The 22695-nt window shown below is 46.3% G+C and overlaps 1 protein-coding gene across 2 annotated transcripts in view; it reads left to right on the top strand.

The window, feature by feature from the left end:
* Positions 1-17204, top strand: part of SNX1 (sorting nexin 1) — a 42931-nt gene extending 25727 nt beyond the window's left edge. The window contains exons 5-15 of one of the 2 annotated variants that reach the window (XM_005559760.5): positions 669-712; positions 2847-2988; positions 3925-4003; positions 4470-4545; positions 6645-6758; positions 6952-7045; positions 8408-8613; positions 11686-11829; positions 13671-13751; positions 14205-14276; positions 15388-17204. In XM_005559760.5, coding sequence (XP_005559817.3) covers positions 669-712; positions 2847-2988; positions 3925-4003; positions 4470-4545; positions 6645-6758; positions 6952-7045; positions 8408-8613; positions 11686-11829; positions 13671-13751; positions 14205-14276; positions 15388-15543 — 1208 coding nt within the window. In that variant the 3' untranslated portion in view covers positions 15544-17204. Of the gene's footprint in view, positions 1-668; positions 713-2846; positions 2989-3924; positions 4004-4469; positions 4546-6644; positions 6759-6951; positions 7046-8407; positions 8614-11685; positions 11830-13670; positions 13752-14204; positions 14277-14913; positions 15351-15387 lie in introns of those variants that run through there. The other variant, XM_045395591.3, reaches the window with a different exon arrangement.
* Positions 17205-22695: the final 5491 nt, after the last annotated feature.

A 22695-nucleotide genomic window follows, 5' to 3' on the forward strand; every position in this document is an offset into this window, starting at 1 on the left:
AAACAATAGCTTGAATCCCAAATTATTTAACAGTCAAAGGCTTTTTCATAAAAATAATTGCTCCAGGAAAGGGAGATTTGTGTGACATTAGGCAGCCAAAGTGTCTTCCTGCCAGACCCTTTGCTCTTGGTGAACATGCTAGATCAGAGAGGTCAGTGTCCCCCCCAGCACCAGTGGAGGGGGTTGTGATGATATTTCTGAAAGAGCAAATCAAGCCCAGAGCTACCCTAGGGTAGAACTACTTGTTTCCTTTTACATCAGTTGCTTCCTTCTCCTCCTGCTTTATACAGCAAGAGAATTGTTTGGTTTCGGACAGATGTGTGTAACCAGACCAAATATTGGCATGGTAACAACTGATGGATTGTCAGTATCCAGTGCTGCTTTGTGGAGGGTATAAATGGAGCCTGGCTTTGAAACAGAGGGCTGACTCTCTTGTGTAACTCAAACTGGGACCCAGCCAGCATCCATGGGGGCTTGCTATGTGCCACAGAGGCCCTGAGGCAAAGTAGGAACTGGATTCTAAGAGTGCATATAAAGCTTGGAGATGAAACAAGTGTCCCTTCTTATCCAGGGTTCCTATGGCTTATGATTCCTGGTTAAATGTTAGTTGGATTGGCACTGCTTTGGTTTCTAAGATAATCTTCTCCTGCTTTCTTGTTCTCCTACAGGGGACGGTATGAATGCATATGTAGCCTACAAAGTTACAACACAGGTGAGTCCAGGTGGCCCTGCTGAAGACCATCTTCATAGACTTGGGTGCTTGTACCAACGTCATCATTCAGATTATTTCTGGGTATCTCCTTTGTTTCTTTGCCAACATCTTCATGTTTACTCAAGATGGAGCAAGCCTGCATCCCCTTGGAGATCTCATCTGGGTACTCCAGACTGAGTCTTTTTAATACTCTTCTAGAAAGCTAACATTTCGGTGTGATTCTGTGAAGTCGTGTGGTATATCTGATACAGCTCTTTTAGAGAACCATGTGGTGTGGAGCTAGATTCACAGATTGCCTTAAACTATCTTTTAAAATCTTCAATGCTTTTGAGGTTTCAGAGAGCTTCTTGTAATACTTAACCTTTTGCCTCTCTGGTCGGGTCTTCTTTCGTATATAATATTAATGCATAGAAAATGTACACAATGTGGTATACAAGTTATGAAGCATAATGAATGAAGCTCTAAACTTACCACTAGTCTTGAGTACCACTGAATCCACTTACGTGTTTTTCCATCATATCCCCTGCCTCACACCTTAGAGGCGCCCTTTCTCCTGAGTTGTCTCTCATTTCTTTTATAAGAAATCTTTACACACACACATATATATATATGACTGTTTTGCTTTGTTTTGAGTTTCATAAAAATAATATCATGCTGATAATTGTGCTTGCTTTATTTAGTATTGTTTCTTTCACCCATCCTTGATGGTCATAGCTGTAGTTAGTTCATATACCACAAAATATTTGTGTTTTCCTGTTGTGAACATTTTCTCCTGTCAACATGTTTCTGGTTTTTGTAACTGGGAACTTTCTTGCATGTCTCTAGTGCACATGTGGAAGGGTTTCTCTAGAGTATGTAACCAGGAGTAATTCCCGTGGGTCATAGGTACTGCAAATATTGGACACAAGGAATACAAACTGTTTTTTAAAGTCTTTGTACCAATTTATACCCCATCAGCAGTGTATAAAAGTTCCCATTGATTCACTTCCTTGCCAGCAATTGGTGAGGCCAACCTCCTTAAATTTTGCCTATCTGGTGAGTATAAAGTAAACTCTCATCGTGATGTAGGCCTAACCTTTTTTGGTAGAAATCTGCTTTATATTGTATCTCTACTACTTGTTGGCCTGTGTCCTGTGAACTCTACATTATGATACTTTAGAGGTTACTATCTACAGCTTAGACATTTCATCCAATTCCCACCCTGCTCCTCACCTGCTTCCCCTTCTTAGAAGCACTTTTTGTCTGTCTTTAGTTTGGCTGCTATAATTCCAGCAGCTTATACCCTTAAATAAGTCAGTGAGGCCTGGCGCAGTGGCTCACACCTGTAATCCCAGCACTTTGGGAGGCTGAGGCAGGTGGATCAACTGAGGTCAGAAGTTCAAGACCAGCCTGGCCAACATGGTGAAACCCCATCTCTACTAGAAAACTAGAAAAATTAGCCAGGCGTGGTGGCAGGAGCCTGTAATCCCAGCCACTTGGGTGGCTGAGACAAGAGAATTGCTTGAACCCGGGAGGCGGAGATTGCAGTGAGCCGAGATTGTGCCACTGCACTCCAGCCGGGCATGGTAACATGTGCCTGTGTTCCTACCTACTTGGGAGGCTGAGGCAGGAGGATCGCTTAAGCCCGGGAGTTTGAGGCTGCAGTGAGCTGTGATCGCACCATTGCATTCCAGCCTGGGCAACAAAGTGAGATCCTGTATCAAAAAAAAAAAAAAAACCAATAAAAGATGAATGGGTTACTGTAGAATTCTAGCTTTAAACTAGAACTGAACATTTCTTTCTTTAGAACAAGAGTTCTTAACCTGGGAATGAAACTATATTTGAATTTTTATTTCCTCAAAGGTCACCATGGCTTCAGATGTATTTGAATTTAATTGATTGCCTTTATAATCCTATATATTTTTTGCATTTAAAATCATTATTGTGAGAAGAGCTCCTTAGGCTCCCAGACTGCCAAAGGGGGAACTATGGTTTTAAAAAGTTTAAAGACTCTCTGCCTTGGAGAAAGTTATTTACCAGGTGACTGAAGGGCAGGGATCTGGGAAATGGGTTTCTTTAATGTCAATTGGATGGCTTTCAAGACACCATCTCCTGTTTGGAATGAAATTGCCTTGTGTTTTTCCCCATCCCCAAGACGAGCTTACCATTGTTCAGAAGCAAACAGTTTGCAGTAAAAAGAAGATTTAGTGACTTTCTGGGTCTTTATGAGAAGCTTTCCGAGAAGCACTCTCAGAATGGCTTCATTGTCCCGCCTCCACCGGAGAAGAGCCTCATAGGTAAGTAAGCCTGTGGTCTTCCATTCCACTCGGATTGTTTTCCTTTGCATTCTCTCCAAAATTCACTTACTGTTTAGTATATGAGACTACTTCTATTAACAGTCTTGTGGTGAGAAAAGAGACATTTCCAGTGTTTTCCGACCCTGGAGGTCTAGAGAAAAATACAGTATTTTGGCATGTTCTCTTCTTGGGTGCAGTAGGAGCTCTGGGTTTAGCCTCCAGAGTTGTTATGTTCGTTTGTTTTCTAGGGGTCTTCAGGAGTCTTAAATGATTGCGGTTCCCTCCAAATTGAAATAGACTACACTGGATTGGGGTCAGAGGGTCAGAGGAAGGAACCTCTTCATTTTTTTTGGTTTTTTTTTTTTTGTTTTTTGGTGTTTGTTTTTGAGGTGAGTCTTGCTCTGTCACCAGGCTGGAGTGCAGTGGCGTGATCCCAGCTCACTGCAAGCTCTGCCTCCCGGTTCAAGTGATTCTCCTGCCTCAGCCTCCTGCATAGCTGGGACTACAGGCGCCCACCACCATGCCCAGCTAAGTTTTGTATTTTTAGTAGAGATGGGGTTTCACCATGTTGGCCAGGCTGGTCTTGATCTCTCGACCTCATGATCCGCCTGCCTTGGCCTCCCAAAGTGCTGGGATTACAGGTGTGCACCACTGCACCCAGCCAGGAGCTTCTTCATTAACATCAGTTGATGTTTGTACTCAGGGTTCCATGGCCGCCTGTTTAAGAAAATGTATTATCTGCAAATCCTAGAGTTTAGAACCTTCAGCACTTAGAGACTAGTTTTCAAAAATGGCTCTCAAGTAAAGAACCTTTTGTTCATCCCTGCACATGACATAGAAGTGGCTTAGGTTGTATGCATTGCCTTTCCTCCTGCTGACACTTGAAAAAAAAGAAAGATCATTTATGGTTATTTTGCTTTTTAAATTCCATTCTAGGGATGACAAAAGTGAAAGTTGGGAAGGAAGATTCTTCTTCTGCAGAATTTCTTGAAAAACGGAGGGCTGCTTTAGAAAGGTAAGTTCCATACAGCCATTTTCCTGAATAACGTGAGGACAAATGAGAAGCTGAAAAGTGAGTCTAAATGATGAGACAGCCCATTGAGTTAGAGATGAAATGTGAATGAATTGAAGTTCCTCACCTCCATATTATCTCTCAACTTTTCCTGAGTTGCCTATTTTCCCACCTTGGGAATAGGCCATCTTCTGTTTTTTTCCCATCCCGAGTGAGCAGGCAGTCATGTTCTTAGACAATCAAATATGAATGGCTCTGAGGTTTCTTTCTGACCAGTTATTTTTCTCTCCCTTTTTGGAAATGTCAGGAATGTGAACTTGAATATGCTTACAAGGAGAGTCCTACTTAAGTACCTTATCTCAGGGTACTTTAAGTAACAGAAGACGTGGTATCACTGCCAGCGCCGTGTGACGCCCAGAGCCTTCTGAGGCCAGCTCAACTAACCAGATGGTAACTGCTTACCTTGTAGGTACCTTCAGAGGATTGTGAATCATCCTACCATGTTACAGGACCCTGACGTCAGAGAGTTCTTGGAGAAAGAAGAGGTTAGTATTCAGTGCAAACTGAATTTCATAATTTATGTCTGCTCCTAGTGAAATGAAACTAGTTCATTCCAAAAATATGTGAGCACTTAACATGACTAGTACCAGACTGTATCCTAGTTTTGGGTGAACCCCTGAGAGTGACAAGTATTTTTCAGCCTTTGAAATAAAAGAAGCTCTGCCTGAAGTCAAAAGTAGTTAGTCGTAGGGGTCAAATGGCAGCTTAGTATTGTCTTATTGGATCAACACAGTGATCTATTTGGCAGGTCCTTGGCATGTTGTAGGTTACTTCTTGGCTCAGATTGAATGCATCTTTTATGCCAGGCGGGGCATTGGTTAAAAACCAGTTACCACAAACCACAGAACTGCTATGTAGGAAAAGTGTTGATTGAAGTAGACAGTCTTTTTTACAGGCCATGTGTAGGCTAGTCATGATTGTCAAAAATTGAAAACAGCTCAATTGCTAACAGTGGAAGAATTAAGTAAAATATATCAATATAACCAAATATTTGATTCTCATCATAAACAAAGTATACAGAAATGTTAGTACATGGACGTGTATGTTAAAAGAATTATAAAATGTGAAACATGAAATAGCATGTAAATACAGCTGTAGAAACATGTGAGTCATTAAGGATCAAAAGAAACACTTGAGTGAAATGTTTTATCTCACAGGAAAGCAAACTAGAAGGAAGGAAGTGACTGCATAGGGCTATCATTTTGCTTTAATTTTTATTTTTAAATTTTTCTTTCATTTGTATATAGTATGTGTTATTCCAGTGAAGAAAATGATAATAAATGAGTTTTTTTCTCTGAAATGAAATGTTTTAATTAAAAATTCCCTGTCAAATGCTTCAGATCTTTTAGTCTTCTCTTGTGAATATTCTTAAATCCCTTCTTCCTTTTCACCCTCTCATCTTTACTCCATACCCCTAAGCAGGGTATGTCTGTAGCAGCACTGTGGACCCTTTGGGTAAGATAGTTCTTTGTCGTAGGGATTGTCCTCTGCATTGCAGGGGGTTTTAGCAGCATGCCTGGTACCTACCCACTAGATCCAGGTAGCACCCCCTCCCCAGTTATAACAACCACAATCATTTCCAGACATTGCCAAATGTCCCCTAAGACGCAAAGTGGCCCCAAGTTCAGAACTACTGCCAGGCCGAGCACGGTGGCTCACGCCTGTAATCCCAGCACTTTGGGAGGCTGAGACAGGAGGTTGACCTGAAGCCAGGAGTGCAAGACCAGCCTGGCCAACATGGCAAAACCCCATCTCTACTAAAAATACAAAAATTAGCTGGGCGTGGTGACGGGTACCTATAATCCCAGCTACTTGGGAGGCTGAGGCAGGAGAATCACTTGAACCGTGGAGGCAGAGGTTGCAGTGAGCAGAGATCGTGCCACTGCACTCCAGCCTGGGCGACAAGAGCAAGACTCCATCTCAAAAAAAAGAGCTACTGCCATAGAGTCCTGAACACTAAAATCTGACTTTTTAGCATAGTATGCTGTATATGCTATAGATTTTTCAGCATCCTTTCCATGCCCTAGGAGAGTACTGGGGAGACTGAACAGCAATCAGATTGTTTCTAAATATTTGGCATGCTTGGCTACTAGGTCATCCCTGAAAGTAGCCTTGATCTGAATCAGTAATTCTCTTGTCCTTGGATATTTGTTCGCTGAAGAAAATTCGAGGACAGCAAGATTTTAGTGTCTTAAGACTTTTAAGTCCAGTTGTGTACCAAGTATGCTAATCCAAGGGAACTTTTGACTTTTAACAAGAGTGTGCTTGATACTGAGGCAGTTCATGCCTGGGTAGGCAGACAATCTCAGTTTGAGGTCACCTGACTGCGTAACACCCTAGTCTACTTTTTTTCTGTATAAAATATCAAAAGCTGAAAATATTGGCTGATTCTTTTTAATGTGGTTCTTTGATTTTTCTTTACGGACGTGTTGTGGATTCCTCAGACTGCCTTTGAAAAAACAATTTACAGTTCACATAATTTGTCTGGCAAGTTTTGGGCTTGCCATCTGATGGATACTAATTCTTCTGAACCTAAAATAGGGGCAGCAGATAACTTGCCATCCCTGCCTTCTTGGTCTTGTAGCTGCCACGTGCCGTGGGTACCCAGACATTGAGTGGTGCTGGTCTCCTCAAGATGTTCAACAAAGCCACAGATGCCGTCAGCAAAATGACCATCAAGATGAATGAATCAGACATTGTGAGTAGCCTTGTGCCTCTTACCTTCACCCACACCTCAGGCTTATAGGTCAGAACCCCTAAGGAGTCCTGAGATTTCTGAGATTAGAAAGTTTTTTATAATTTAGTCCCTTTTTGAAAAACAACTGCTAAAGAAAGACTGCACTGCACCTATAGAAGTAATCTCATTAAAGCTCTGGGCTTTTGTGTTTCAGTGGTTTGAAGAGAAGCTCCAGGAGGTAGAGTGTGAGGAGCAGCGCTTACGGAAACTGCATGCTGTTGTAGAAACTCTAGTCAACCATAGGAAAGGTAACAAGCTCTGAAATGCACTTGGAGCTAGGGGAAATTGTTGTCTCTAGTGAACTGGAGATGGGAGGGCATGCTGTTCCAGTCCTCTCAGCCATCCAAGTTGAAATTCTCAGCCCACCAGGTCCTTGATGTTCTGATAAAAAAAAGGGATGCCCTGCATCTCCTGGCAGAAAACATGGTTCAACCACTGTGGGCATTGTACTTTCTACCTGGGAGGGGTGCAGGGAAGCTGTCCCAGATACAGCATGACCTGGGATGCCGGCTTCTGTTGATTTTGAGTTGATGGCTTATATCCAAAATGATGTCATACATGCTTTAGCTACGTGGTCAAACCAGCAATGCGTAAATGCAAGGAAACCACCTGTCTCCTAATCCTTCTGCGTCTCTCTTTAGTGAAATTTGCTTACAAGCTAGTGAAATTTTCCCAGTTTGAATCTTTTCCCTCTCTGCCTTAAACATGCTGATAATTAGAAATCTAAACAGATAGAAGATCCACAGCATAAGGCCAGTGTAAGTAAGGGTTGGCAAACTATAATCTGGCCCATGGGCCAGATCTGACCCTTGTTCCTATTGCCATGAGCTACAAATTTAGGTTTTTACTTTTTTAAAGGAATGAATTGGAGGAGAAAAGAATCTCTAGCAGACTATGTGTAGCCTGCAAACCCTAAAAAAATTATCAGCTGGGCACGGTGGCTCACACCTGTAATCCCAGCAGTTTGGGAGGCCAAGGCGGGTGGATCACGAGGTCAGGAGTTCAAGACCAGCCTGGTCAAGATGGTGAAACCCTGTCTCTACTAAAAATACAAAAACTTAGCCAGGTGTGGTGGTAGGCATCTGTAATCCTATCTACTTGGGAGGCCAAGGCAGAGAATTGCTTGAACCTGGGAGGCGGAGTTGGAGTGAGCTGACATCGTGCCACTGTGCTCCTTTACAAAGATTTTGCCCTACTCTAGAACATTCAAGACTATATGGTGTGCACATATATTCACTCTTCTCTCTTGTACAGAGAGGCTACCACTCATGAGCTTTAACAAAAATATAAGAATAGTTTATTTGGCCTGTTTGTTATTTAATAAGTGGGCTTTGGTTCTTCAGGGATATTGGAGCTGCTTCCTTCAGGTAGGCCTAACCCAGTGAAACTCAGGACAAGCTGGTGCCTCTCCCTCCTGCTTCTGTGACCAAGCCACATTCTCTTTACTCTCTGAATACAGTTAATCGTGGTGTAAGTGACTGGGTTGCGGAACCCTCGTTTCCCAGATATGCAGTGGGCGGCATTGCTAAGACATGCCATGCGGTGTCAGCTGATTTGTCCCTTTTCCTTGTGAGATCAGAGAGGCCTCTGCTGTCTTTTCCTCCTTCCAGAGCTAGCGCTGAACACAGCCCAGTTTGCAAAGAGTCTAGCCATGCTTGGGAGCTCTGAGGACAACACGGCATTGTCACGGGCACTCTCCCAGCTGGCTGAGGTGGAAGAAAAAATTGAGCAGCTCCACCAGGAACAGGCCAACAACGACTTCTTCCTCCTTGCTGAGCTCCTGAGTGACTACATTCGCCTTCTGGCCATAGTCCGGGTAAGCTTCTGTTTCCTTTTCTCCTCCTTCCCTTGATTTGATTTGTTTTTCTTTTGCTGGTCCTCTTCCCAAGACAGTTTCATCCCATTATAGCTTGTAAATAGGTGTCACTTTTTCTACTTTTAAGAGGAAAGGTATCCTATAAACCAAGCAATCTGTTCACCTGTTAGCTAGTTATCACTGACTCATTTTGAGCCCCACAACCAAGATTCCTAGATGGCATTTGGAGAAAAGATCACTCTTGAATCTCCAAATAGGTTGCCCTTCATTGTTGAGGCTGGACGGTGTCCTCTGTGTGGTCCTTTCTTTTCTTTTCTTTTTTTTTTTTTTTTGAGATGGAGTCTCGCTGTGTCTCCCAGACTGGAGTGCAGTGGCGCAATCTCAGCTCACTGCAAGCTCCGCCTCCCGGGTTCACACCATTCTCCTGCCTCAGCCTCCCGAGTAGCTGGGACTACAGGCGCCCGCCACCACGCCTGGCTAATTTTTTGTATTTTTAGTAGATACGGTGTTTCATGGTGTTAGCCAGGATGGTCTCGATCTCCTGACCTCGTGATCCGCCCACCTTGGCCTCCCAAAGTGCTGGGATTACAGGCGTGAGCCACCGCACCCGGCCTGTGGTCCTTTCTTGCAGGAACTTACAGACCTGATCTCTTGGCCCCCTGGAGCAGTGACTTCCTCAGTCCTTTGATCTTTGCCTCCTTAACAGTAACTGGTGGCTTTGGTGGCTTCCACTTGTCCTTCCAGTATGGGCAGTCAGGTAACTACATGGAACTGGCTTGGCATTGCATGGAGGAGTGTGGCCAGGGGACTGAGAGAGCTCATCACCAGAGCCTTCCTGTGCTGTGCCACCCCCACTGATAACATTCCAGCCTGCCCCTCATCAAGCACCTCACTCTCTCCTGGTGATCTAGCAGTGTGGTTTCCCCATGAGCACTCCCAGGGGTTAAGGTTAAGGAATTGTGACAGTGGTATTAGCTCTCGCATGGCCTCCCTAAGACAGAGGAAAGAACCAAGAGGAAGCCTGGCGCCTACACTCTAAGGGCTTAAGTCTGTCCCTGATTCGGCTTGGGATCAGGATGTGTTGAGCCTCAGAGTTAGAACAGTGCCACCCCTCGGTCCCCATCCCCAACATATCTCCCATTAGGGAGCTTGTGCGTTGTGTCAGGAGCTGAGCTGCTCCCAGGCTGTCGCTTCCTCTGTGGTGGAGTTGCCTCATAGAGCCTGGGAGGTTACTCATTTTCCTCTCCCATTGCTATTTGGTTTGCTGCTAACTCCAGAGTGATAAGAGGTTTTAAAAATAACCTGCTATGTAATTCTTAGAACTGGTCAGGCTACTTAGACTGGAGAGCAAGCCGCAGGAAGGGCACTCTCTGGGGGAAGCTTTCTATGAGGAGCGTTGTTTGGGATCTCTGGGGAGCACAGTTCTTGGATATGGCGCCCAGGCACAGTGAGCTTGTACCACAGGGATGAGGGCCTTGCCTAGAGCTCCATGGGCTGGGGCTGGGGAAGGATGCCTCACGGCACAGAACTGCGAATGGTCTTTTCTCAGAGACCCTCCCATCTGCCTGCCTCATGCTTATGAGCCTGGTGGTGGGATTGGAGAGAAGAACAAAGGTTTCTTTTCTGCTCTTCTCTGAGCGTGGAGCCGGACCACTGTTAGGCCAGTGGGTTGGGCTTGAGTCTGACTCGGATATGAGGTCACCCTTTACCTCATCTTTTGACATTGAGGTGTTAAGATGCTGCAGGGGAACAGCAGTGACAATAGTGGGGCAGGTGAATTTGGTGGCGTTGCATTCCCTAAGGTTCAAGTTTTGGCATAAACCTATGCTAAGGAGTCATAGACAATATTCAGGGAAGGCCAGGCGCGGTGGCTCATGCCTGTAATCCTAGCACTTTGGGAGGCTGAGGCAGGTGGATCACCTGAGGTCAGGAGTTTGAGACCAGCCTGGCCAATGTGGCGAAACCCCATCTCTACTAAAAATACAAAAATTATCTGGGCATGGTGGCGGGCGCCTGTAGTCCCAGCTACTCAGGAGACTGAGGCAGGAGAATCGCTTGAACCCAAGAGGTGGAGGTTGCAGTGAGCCGAGATCGCTCCATTGCATTACAGCCTGGGTGACAAGCGTGAAACTCCGTCTAAAAAAAAAAATATTCAGGGAACTTTTGCAGGACAGCGAGGGAGCCGATGGAACCTGGCTGGGTGGCTGGCCCCAGGCACAGATCGTTGATCCAGGCTGCTGCTTGTGGCCTATTAAGCAAGTCTGGGCAGGTGTGGGTTAGTCAGGCCAGCAGCTTCCTTCCCTGGAAATGTTGATTGTGGTCAAGAAACTGGAAACAAGGAAAACTAGCAAATAGATTTTGGGGAGCTTCTTGGAGGCCTTGGTAGCCTAGAGCAGGTGAGTGTGTGGTTGGGAAAAAGCAGTGTGGCCCTATGGTGGGTTTAGGTGTTGATTTAAAGATTTGTTAAGCTAACCTTGTAGATTATTTGGGTGTCAGTTTAAAGGTTGGGTCCTTAGGGTGGACTTCCCTGACATCTTTCCCAGGCTAAGCTAGGCCCCTGGTTTCATGTTATAGTACCGTGCTGCATTCCCAGTAGTCTACATACTTGTAATTATCTATTTTAATTGCGAATGTAATGTTGGCCTTTTCCATTAGATGACAAATTCCATGAAAATGGGACCATGAGTTTCATCCACTGTATTCTTAGCTCCTGGCACATGGCAGGCACTCAGGGAAAGTATGTAGCCTTATGAACTGACTGATCTGAGGGAGGTACTTTTGTAAGCCATAGTATTGGTCACTGGCATAAGGCCACCTACTGGCTCCCTGCCATCCAGCCCTGGGAGTAGCATGAAGCAGCATGGCACTGGCCTCCTGGAAGCTTGGAGAGAAGTATTACCCAAGCTTTGCTTTTAGACATTAAACTTACCAGCTGGGCACTAACATGCGGCTGCAGAACCTGCCCTTGCTCAGTCTGTCCCTGGCGCAGCTGCTGGGAGAGCCTGCCCCGAGGAAGAGCCAGTAGAGCTCTTGAAGAGCTGGTTGTGGTCCTCCTCAACCCCAACCCCACAGGCTGCCTTCGACCAGCGCATGAAGACATGGCAGCGCTGGCAGGATGCCCAAGCCACACTGCAGAAGAAGCGGGAGGCCGAGGCTCGGCTGCTGTGGGCCAACAAGCCTGATAAGCTGCAGCAGGCCAAGGACGAGATCCTTGAGGTGAGTCCCCTGAGGCAGCCCAGCCAGGGGTGTTCTGCTAGTTCCAAATGAACCCAGGTCCCATCCCACCCAGAGGCTTGGAACCCCACAGTGGGCAAGAGCGCTAATGGAGTCTAAAGGGCTGTGGCTGCTGAGGAAGCCTCTGAGAATGACTCCAGGCCTTCCTAAGGCCTAGTCCCCCTGTTCTTTTCCTACTCTACCCAGACTTGTCAAATCAGAATCTCTGGCCCGGCACGGTGGCTCACGCCTGTAATCCTAGCACTTTGGGAGGCCAAGGTGGGCAGATCACTTGAGGTCAGAGTTTTTTTTTTTTTTTTTGAGAAGGAGTCTCGCTCTGTCGCCCAGGCTGGAGTGTAGTGGTGTGATCTCGGCTCACTGCAAGCTCCGCCTCCCGGGTTCACACCATTCTCCTCCCTCAGCCTTCCTAGTAGCTGGGATTACAGGCGCCCGCCACCACGCCTGGCTAATTTTTTATATTTTTAGTAGAGATGGGGTTTCACCATGTTAGCCAGGATAGTCTCAATCTCCTGACCTCGTGATCTGCCCGCCTCGGCCTTCCAAAGTGCTGGGATTACAGGCGTGAGCCACCACGCCCGGCTTTTTTTTTCTTTTTTTTTTTTCTTTTTTAGATGGAATCTCGCTCTGTCGCCCAGGCTGGAGTACAGTGGCATGATCTCAGCTCACTGCAAGCTCTGCCTCCTGGGTTGATACCATTCTCCTGCGTCAGCCTCCCAAGTAGCTGGGACTACAGGCTTCCGCCACCTTGCCTGGCTAATTTTTTGTATTTTTAGTAGAGACAGGATTTCACCGTGTTAGTAGCCAAGATGGTCTCGATCTCTTGACCTCGTGATCCACCTGCCTCAGGCTCCCAAAGTGCTGGGATTATAGGTGTGAGCCACCGTGCCCGGCCGAGGTCAGGAGTTCTAGACTAGCCTGACTAACATGGTGAAACCCTGTCTCTGCTAGAAACACAAAAATTAGCCGAGGCCGGGCGTGGCGGCTCACACCTGTAATCCCAGCACTTTGGGAGGCCAAGGCGGGCGCATCACGAGGTCAAGAGATTGAGACCATCTTGGCTAACATAGTAAAACCCTGTCTCTACTTAAAAAAATACAAAAATTAGCTGGGTGTGGTAGCACCCGCCTATAGTCCCAGATACTCGGGAGGCTGAGGCAGGAGAATCGCTTGAACCTGGGAGGCAGAGGTTGCAGTGAGCTGAGATCACACCACTGCACTCCAGTCTGGTGACAGAGCAAGACTCTATCTCAAAAAAAATTAGCCAGGTGTGGTGGCACACGTCTGTAGTCCTAGCTACTCAGGAGGCTGAGGCACGAGAATCACTTGAACCCGAGAGGCAGAGGTTGCAGTGAGCTGAGATCATGCCACTACACTCCAGCCTGGATGACACAGCGAGACTCCATCTCAAAAAAAAAAAAAAAAAGAATCTTGGCAGGAGGGGTCCTGGCTGGGTCTTTGAAAACCTACGTAGCTGGTTCAAATACGCCTTCTCATGAGAACTAAATTAAGTTTTCCAGGCCTTCCAACCCTGCTGGTGGGTACCTAAACTGGAGGCTGCTGGAGTATCAGAGCCTTCTTGAAGGACCACACTTGGTCCCAAATGCCTGAAATACAGGCATCTCTTTTCCAATCAGCCCCTAAAGTCGCCTTCTGCTGGACTCTGACTTACATGCGAAATCCTCTGTGACACCTCATCTTACCCACAGGGACAGACAGACATGATGATCAATTGAGGCCTCATATGTAAAATTGATGTCCAAATGTGAAGGCTTAGTAATGATGCCATAATATGAGGTGATCCTTTCTTTCCTCTTTCCTCCCAGTGGGAGTCTCGGGTGACTCAATATGAAAGGGACTTCGAGAGGATTTCAACAGTGGTCCGAAAAGAAGTGATGCGGTTTGAGGTGAGATAGAAGATCCTACTTCTCACTTAGCATGCAGTGCATGTTTTAGAATGCTCTTGGTGTTGTCCAACTCTACTGGGTAAAGAGATAGAGGTACCAGTGACTTGGCAATTTTCGTGAGCAGACGTGGCCTTCTTTGGGGAGTGTGTGTTTGTTCCTAGGCACAGTGGCAGTCTTACATTTGTGGCTGGACCAGAGCAATTAAACACAAAGCCTGCAGCTGCCACATAACCTCGGCCCCCAGTCCTTTCTTCTCCACTCTCCTCCATCTCCTGCCCTCCCACAAAGCCTTTCAAGGCCTTGGCAGACTCTCTTTGGCTGGAAATTACAGCTATTCCACCTGCTGCCTCTACTTTCTGAGACTGTGTTTGGCCTTGGTCAGCAATAAACACCACTATCCCATCGAAAGGGAAAGCGAAAACTGGATGGTCAGTGTAGAATCTTGTCTCCTAGAAAGAGAAATCCAAGGACTTCAAGAACCACGTGATCAAGTACCTTGAGACACTCCTTTACTCACAGCAGCAGGTATGTAAGTTGTGTGTGACCTTCGTCCTCTACTGTCCGCTCCGAAGGCCAGCTGCCTCCTTGGGGCTTCTACGACAAGATGTGCAGGCCCTGCTTCTGAGGGGCTGTGCCCTCCTCTAGTCGATCATTGAAAATAGGCCCTGTTGCTCTGACATGGAGCATCCAACAGGGTCTTTTACTAAGCAGGAGGGCCAGGCTCTGCTGCCCTCATTCTGAGGTGAGTTAGTTTTTGAGGACAAACCCCATCTCCATGTAACTGCTTACCCTTCGAGGAGCCACCCCATGGTACCACCTGGCCTTCCTGATACTGAGGCCTCATCAGTATGTGAAACAGTGGCCCCACTGTGAGGAGCTAACCGAGCCAGGCAAAGCTGTGGCCAGCACAGGGGTGCTCCCTCTCGGGTGGAGCCAAGACTGTCTTCAGAGACTGGCCTTGCACTTGGGGCCCAGGAACTGCTGCCTTCCCTGTCGAGAGGGAGGTGTGAGGGTCGTGTGGCCTGTGCAGCTGCTCAGAGCTTGCCTTTGTGGGGCAGAGGCGCTTGGCGAGCGCCAGGGTACTGTGCTTGATTCCTCCCAGGCTGGCTTAGGCTCTGCCACTAGGTGGGGGCACTTGCTTACTGTCCCCACTTCTTTGCAGCTGGCAAAGTACTGGGAAGCCTTCCTTCCTGAGGCAAAGGCCATCTCCTAATGGACCAAGGACCCCAGAGCCCACCTGTGTGACGCTGCCTTTTTATACACTGTCCTCCTCCACCTTGATGGACCCCCGGTGATGCATCCTGCCTAGGCTGGACTTAACCCCTTCCTCCCTGTCCCCACGACCAACTGTCCCCAGTTACTCTAACCGTTATTTCATTTAGCTTCCATATATATTTTCTTACCTAAGAGAATAGTTTCCTGCTTTAAGCAAAAGACCTACAATAGGTGGTGGAATTATGGGATGGGGTGGAGTATTGATATAAATATATAAATACAAATGTATATTTTTCAGGATGTGGTGTAGGAACTGGGAATAACGTTTTCTGTTACTCCTGATGGTGCCATGAAAAGGTTATGTAATAAAATATTTTAAAATCAGGTCACATGACTCAGAATGTTGGTGGTTTTTGCTTAGGCTGGGGAGCAGTTGGGAATCAGGTCTGGAATACTCCTAACGAAGAAGTTGCCCAGGTATAGTAAGTTTTTCTCTACCGTTCATGAGTTTTTTGCTGCTGCTTCCCTCTGGAAATGGGGTTTCTTTCTCTCTGCCTACCTCAGCTACCTGTTCTGAGGGTCTCAATCTGTTTCATATTCCCACTTCTTTAGGGAAGGAGTTTTAAAAACATCTCTTAAAATAAGAGGAGCAAAATCTATTAAAACCTATTCTCCTGCAAAGGAGGCAGAGACTTTCTCACTCTTCTTCTTTTTTTTTTTTTTTTTGTATCCCCATCATTAAGCAAGAGCCTTTCTCTTTTGTTCTTCCTGTTTCCCTAAGCTGCTCAGGGTTCTCTGAGTCTTGCCCTCCAATGGCAAGTCTTATTTATAACTAAACCTATGTTTGTCACCCATCAGAACACATCCTCAGTAGACTGTGTGAAGGTCTGATAAGGACTTGATGCTTTATCTCTATAGACATGAAAGCCATGCCCTCTGCCTCTAGATAGGGTGATCCAAGAGCTCCTGAACCTTAGGAGGTTCAAAGAAGCTGTACTGTCTGTGCCCAGGAGGTAGCCTGCCAGCAAGAGCCCCCAGGAGTTGCACGCACAGCCAAAGGGTGTTCACACAGATCTCTGCCAGTCTAGCCAGGGAACGCCAGAGTCTCAGGTCAGTCAAGGCTGGGCTTCCCCCTTAGCTGTGTCCGCAGCTGCTCAAGCTGTACTGGTCAGAGTGGGCTTTGAAGCTCCTTTGTTAGCTCGAGCTGCTGACTGCCGCTATGGGAGCCTTGCGACCTCCAACTCCTCCAACCCAAAGACACTCCTGCCACTGGGGCCCCAGGTCCTGCTCTATCAGTTCTCTTTGGTGGGGGGCTAGGGTTTGGGGTGAGGCAACCTGAGGCAAGACAAGGCAGTAAACATTCTGATTCCCTGTACACTGACGCAGCAGCAGGGGAAGAGCCAGTGCTGCAAGTACTTTTTTTTAACAGGTGAATTTTTTGGAAAAAGTCACTCTCCCTACCCCTCAGTATCCTTATCATCAACTTTGGTTTTATCCTTCCAGTCTTTATTATATGCTTGCTTTTACGTAGTTGTAATAATATACACATAAAATATTTTGTATCCTGCTTTTATCATTCAACATTGTACATGTTATAAGCATTTTTCTATATTATATATCTTCACAAAGTTGATTTGTAAAGCTGTGTTATTTGAAGGCCTCCATAGGGTGACTGTACCATAATTTTGATTGATCCCTTGTTGTTGGATTCTTGGTCGGGGGTTGTTTGTTTTGTTTTGTTGGTAACCTTAAAATTTTTAATATAATTTCAGATTTACAGAAAAGTCACAGGAATATCACAAAGAACTCCTATATATCTTTTATCCAGATTTACTGAGTGTTTACATTTTATCCCATTTGCCTTATCTACTTCATGTCGTATTTTCTTAATCATTTGAGAGTAATTTGCACAGATGCCCCATTATGCCCAAAGCGGTATGCATTTCCGTAACAACAGGACATTCTCTTCTAAGAGAAGAAGAGAATTGTTTTAAGTGTTATTCAGTATTTTTTTAAGTATTATTGTCAAAATCAGGAAGTTTAACAGTGATTTAATACTGTTATCTAACCCATGATTCATATTTAAATTTTGTCAGTTATCCCAATAATGTCTTTTGTAGCCATTCATGCAGGATCGTGTGTTACATTTGTAAACGTGTATCTTAATACTGCAGATTCCTCAGCCTTCTTTTGTCTTTCATTACCATGACATTTTTGAAGAATACAGACTATTTTGTTGAATGTGCCTCAGTTTGGATTTGTGTGATGGTTCTGCATGGCTAGGTGAGGGTTTTGCATTCTGGGCAGGAACATCACAGGAGCAATGTGTCCTCAGTGCATCATGATCAGCATATAATGTCAGCTGGTCCCATTGATGTTGTTAACTCTGTTCCCGGGTTAGGTTGGTGTCTGCCAGATTGCATTTTAAATTTACGATTTCCCCTTTGTAATTTACAAGTAATTTGTGGGGAGATACTTTGAGACTATTTAAGTATTTTGTTCCTCATTCATGAGTTATATAGTATCAGTTGATTAGTCTTGTCCCAGTTATTACTGTCATGATTGACCAGCATGATTTCCTAACTCCGTAATGCCTTGTACATTTATTGGTTGACATTCTACTGTAAAGAAAAACATCCTTTCTCACCATTTATTTTTTCACTTGTTTATCAAGATGGATGCAGGGATTCCTATTTTACTTAGAGTTGCAAGCCATTGCTTTGATTTTATCTTGATTCTCAAATTGTCCCAGATCTATAGCAGCCTCTTGTGTGTTTTTAGCTTGCCCCCATCATGTTTTGAGTACTTTCTTACCTTCTGGCATAACAAGATGTTCCAGGCTAATCTTGAATGTTCCCTGCCCCAGCCCTGGAATCAGCCATTTCTCCAGGGAGTCTTGGTTCCTTATAATGGAGAATGGTATTTATTTATTTTTATTTGATTTGATTATTATTACTATTTTTGAGACAGAGTCTCGCTCTTGTCACCCAGGCTGGATTGCAATGGCACAATCTCAGCTCACTGCAACCTCCACCTACCGGGTTCAAGCAGTCCTCCTCCCTCAGCCTTCCAAGTAGTTGGAATTACAGGTGCCTGCCCCCGCACCTGGCTAATTTTTGCATTTTTGGTAGAAACAGGGTTTTACCATGTTGGCGAGGCAGGTCTTGAACTCCTGACCTCAGGTGATCTGCCCACCTCAGCCTCCCAAAGTGCTGGGATTACAGGTGTGAGCCACTGTGCCTGGCCAGAGAATGTTATTTAGAAACCAAGATCTGGGTGCCAAATGTGCTTCTTGTTACTGGAATGTCATTGCCTCTAGGCTCTCATCATACAGTGCAAAGATACATATATAGAGATAGATAATTATAGAAACAAGATAGGGTAAAGATACCTGACATAAATAGATATTAAAAATCATGAATTCACACTGATGCTTTGAGTGCGGACCTGTAGGTTTATTCTAGTCTGCCCCCTTTTCCATGTTGTTAACTCTTTCCCTCAGAGAGACAAAGATTTCGGGTTGCTTTGTTAAGTTCCATCTGATGATCATTCTGACTTAAGTCTTACTTTTTTTCTTATTTCCTTGGAATGATGTCTCCTCTGGTTTCAGAACTTCCTCCTCTGCTTCCTGTATCTTGAGGCTGGCGGGGCCAGTTGTCTTTACGGCTTGTGCATTTTTGTAAAGAGCTTGCACGTGTGGAAATCCAGTAGGCCAGTAGCGGGTTAGGGGTACTGAGCCAGAAGCCTCTACAAGGAATAATAGGAGCACAAAGGAAGAAGGTGGTATTCCAGCTGGGGACCCAGCGGGGAGAACTTTGTGGAGAACCTGATACTTGAACTGAGTCTAAAAGGTATAAAAGTGTTTGTTGCTTCTACCTCCCTGTCTGTCTGGCAGTGTGAGGTAGGCGCCTCTAGGGAAATGTGGTTTGGTGTGGGTGAAGTCAGTGAGGCCCATGGAGAAAAATGAGCAGAAGCCACATCACAGGGGTGCCTGATAGGACCAGGGCGGCACTTTCCACATTACCATTGTCGCTTCGTGATCTGGACACACCAGAAGGCGGGAGACTGGAGGCAGGAAGAGCAGGCAGGCTCATCCCTACCCTCAGGAGAGCTGAGAAGGGCAGGTACGGTGGGGCCAGAGCTCAGGAGAGTTTCGGAACCACTGAGATCCGGTCCCTGATTTGATGAGAGGCCTGAGGGGAGAGGGAGGTAGCTAGCATGCCCTGCAGCCTTCTGGCTCAGACACTGGGTAGACAGTGAAGCCCTTTGTAACACATGAGGCAATAGGTTTGGGGCAGATGGGAGGGGAAGCAGTGGTGGGGGCAGTGAGTGCTGAACGTGTTTAAGAAGCGGCTCTGGGCCAGGCACAGTGGCTTACGCCTGTATTCCTAGCATTTTGGGAGGCCAAGGTGGGAGGATCACTTGAGCCCAAGAATTTGAGACCAGCCTGGGGAATATAGTGAGACCCTGTCTCTACAAAAATAAAAACAACTAGCTGGGTGTGTGGTGGTGCATGCCTGTAGCCCTAGCTACGCAGGAACATCGCCTGAGCCCAGGAGGTTGAGGCTGCAGTGAGCTACGATTGTGCAACTGCACTCCAGCCTAGGTGACAGAGCAAGATCTTGTCACCAAAAAAAAAAAAAAAACAAAAAAAACCGCTCTGGACTGGAAGGGAGGCCAGTTGCTTTAAGTAGGGGAGATAGAGTAAAAGGAGGCTTTGATTTATTTAAAGGTGGGGCAAACTTAAGCATGTTAATAAAATTCAGAGAAGAGAAAGAGAATGACTGTCAGAGCCATGTTTGGAAGAAAATGCAGTCCAGAGCACAGGAAGGGGACCTGTGTTCAGAGGGTGCCTCACTGCTGAGGCCACAGGAAAGAATCTGTAGGTGGAGGGGAGGCCGAAGAGGGGAAGTTTCATGCTTGATTATTAAAATTTTCTGAGATAGGAATGTCGTATTTACCTATTTAAGCCAAGTGGTTTAGATAAAAGGTATGGAGACAAGTCGACATTTCCCTGCTTTCCCCTTGGCTAGTTCAGCATTTGGGCTCCAGAGTGCTGAAGATGAGGACTGGACTTCGAGCTGGTGTGATCCCAGTATTCGCTGTCAGTACTCAGTGACAGGATAAATGAGAGAAATGGGAATAAGACAGAATTGTCGCTTATACAAAAATGCTAGCAACTGTTAGCTCTTCTCAGAAGATTTTCATTCTGAATGCTCCTGGAGCTGGGAACCCTAAAAAAAAAAATCTTTGAAGCAACTCAAGTTTTAAAAAAGGAGAGGAACTCATGGAAATCTCAGGATGGGGCCAAGATGTGGCTGGAGAGTGCGTGGTGCTGGAGGGCATGTCCTTGGCCGAGCACACTCAGGGCCCACGGGAAGCCCATAGACTTCAGGGACATGAAGGCCCAAGGTGGTGGGATTTTCCCCAGCAGTACTTGGCAGCCTAGGGGGAAGGGGAGGGCGGGAGAAGATGATGGGGATCCCCGGCTCCAAGCATAGGAGGACACATCTGTGCTACAGCGTGCACATGCCTGGATATACACTCTGTCTTTGGAGACACTGGCTAAGATTCTCTGTTCCGTGTTTGGACGGGGTCATGCCTGATCTGAGATAAATGGACAAGAACAACTGAACCTGTCTTCTGGTGCACGTGTCACCTGCCGATACGGCATCTTGTGATAAAGTTGGGTGATGTACAGTCTCCACCAAATGGTAAACTCTGGGGTCTTATGCCTTTATAACTCCATGGCCCCGGCAAAGGTTCAGGCTCAGAACAGGTATCAAATAGATAACTGTCAAATGATTGTTCCCTAGTCACAGGCTCTGCCACTTGGCATTCATACTGTCTGTGAGAGGACCCAGGTCACCCTTCCCTCTTTATCTCCCAGTGCCGACACCTCATGGAAACTGGTTGCAAATGTGCTACTTCTCACTTCTGTGTGGCCCGAGGAGGCTGGGTTAATGCTGGGCTTGGTACCTTAAGCACCCTTTCTCCCTTCCCCATCTTCAGTCTCAGAATTACACCTGGCTGAAGCAGGCATTTTCCAATGCCCTAGATGAGAGTATAGGTGTAAGGAGATGGGGCGCATTTGCCTGTGTGTCAGAGCACTCACCGAGGATCCTCACAGGCGCTTCTAGAAACCAAATCCTTGAAGATGACTAACCAGAAATGCCCATCATAGCACTGTTTACAGTTGCAAAAACCGAAGCCAATTACAATGTCCATCAGGAGGGGATTAAATGAATTATGGTACAGTTACACCGTTGAATATTTTACAGCCATTGAAGATGATATATAGCTCTATTCATTGACAAGGAAAACTCATTTTTGAGTGAAAAAAGCAGGTTATAGAATTGCATGATATTCACATTTATATAAAACTTTATGGGAAGGATGTTGATTGAATTGTTAATAAATATGGTCACCTCTAGAGATGGAAGTTTGCATTACCTTTAATTTTTAATACCATTTTGTATTGCTTAAAATTTCTATGTATTATCGTTAAAATGAGAAAAATCAAATAAAGCTATTTTCATTATGGGAAAACAATCCAGTGCATCCTTTGAGGCCCGCGTGACATACCTCTTCTTCGGGCAGCTTCCCCTGACCCGCCCCTCTGCCCTACCCTGACTGGCGGTGGGCCCCGTGTCCGTCGTCCTCTTCAGCCTCTGGTTTTCCTCTCCTGTGTGGTGTCAGCTCTGAGGCGGTCTCTGCAGCCTGCTGAGCCCGGACTCCCTGGGGTCCTGGACTGCACTGTCTCTGCCCATCCCGGTGTCCTCCTCCGCCTGCAGAGGAGCCTCCGGGGCAATGGCGGCTCCTCAGCTCAAGATCATTGCCGTAGAAGCCTGTGGGCCACTGAGGCCAGATCTGGGAATTTTTCAAGAGATCCAGAAATCTGGCCTAATTTGAGGTTTAATAGGCCTCACCATGGTTGGTAAGACTGGTGCTCAGTGCCCTGGGGAAGCCTGCAGGCCCCACAAGGCTTGCCCCAGACAGGCCTTTCACTCCTTTGGCCCTTGTCCGTTGTGGAAATGCTCCTCTGGCTCTGATGACCAGACCTCGGGTTTTCACCCACCCAAGGCTGCTCAGAGGAAGCCAGCTGCTCGCCCTCCACAGGATGCTCTTTGTCCGGGTCCAGAAAAGAAACAGAAAAACCCTGTCCAATCCGAGACAGGACGTTTCCATAAAGAGATCTGACTGTTTCCAAATGACTGCCCCCTCGGGGCTTCAGAGCTCGCTGCTTCCTCTTCCATTATGAGCGGCAGTGGCAATGGCCACAAGGGCCCAACCCGCAGGTTTCCCCTTAGGGGAGCACCAGCAGCCTCTCAAGAAAAATAGACGAGGCTCCTGCGGCCAGAAGCATGTTCCGGAGCAGGGGACAGACTGCCCATGACCGCCCCTTCTCACTCTCGGGCCTAATTATTAACTATAGTAAGAACTGCCTCTGGGTCCTGAGGTAGCTCAAATCCAGTGCTGTCACCCTGCAGGGTATACTCATGACCCACACTAAGGACAGGTTCAGGGAGCTGAAGCAGCTGGCCCAGGTCACACCCCGGAGCTAAGACGAACTCAAGCTCTTCTCATGGCCTCTCTGCCACACCCTATCCCACACAGTCTAGGTATCTAGATGGGGACAGACAAGAGGAACCTGGAAATCAACCCGCTAAGTTTTTTTTTTTTTTTTTTTTTTTTTTGAGATGGAGTCTCACTCTGTCTTCCATCTCTG

The sequence above is a fragment of the Macaca fascicularis genome, chromosome 7 (assembly GCF_037993035.2).
Source record: "Macaca fascicularis isolate 582-1 chromosome 7, T2T-MFA8v1.1".
Lineage (NCBI taxonomy): Eukaryota > Metazoa > Chordata > Mammalia > Primates > Cercopithecidae > Macaca > Macaca fascicularis.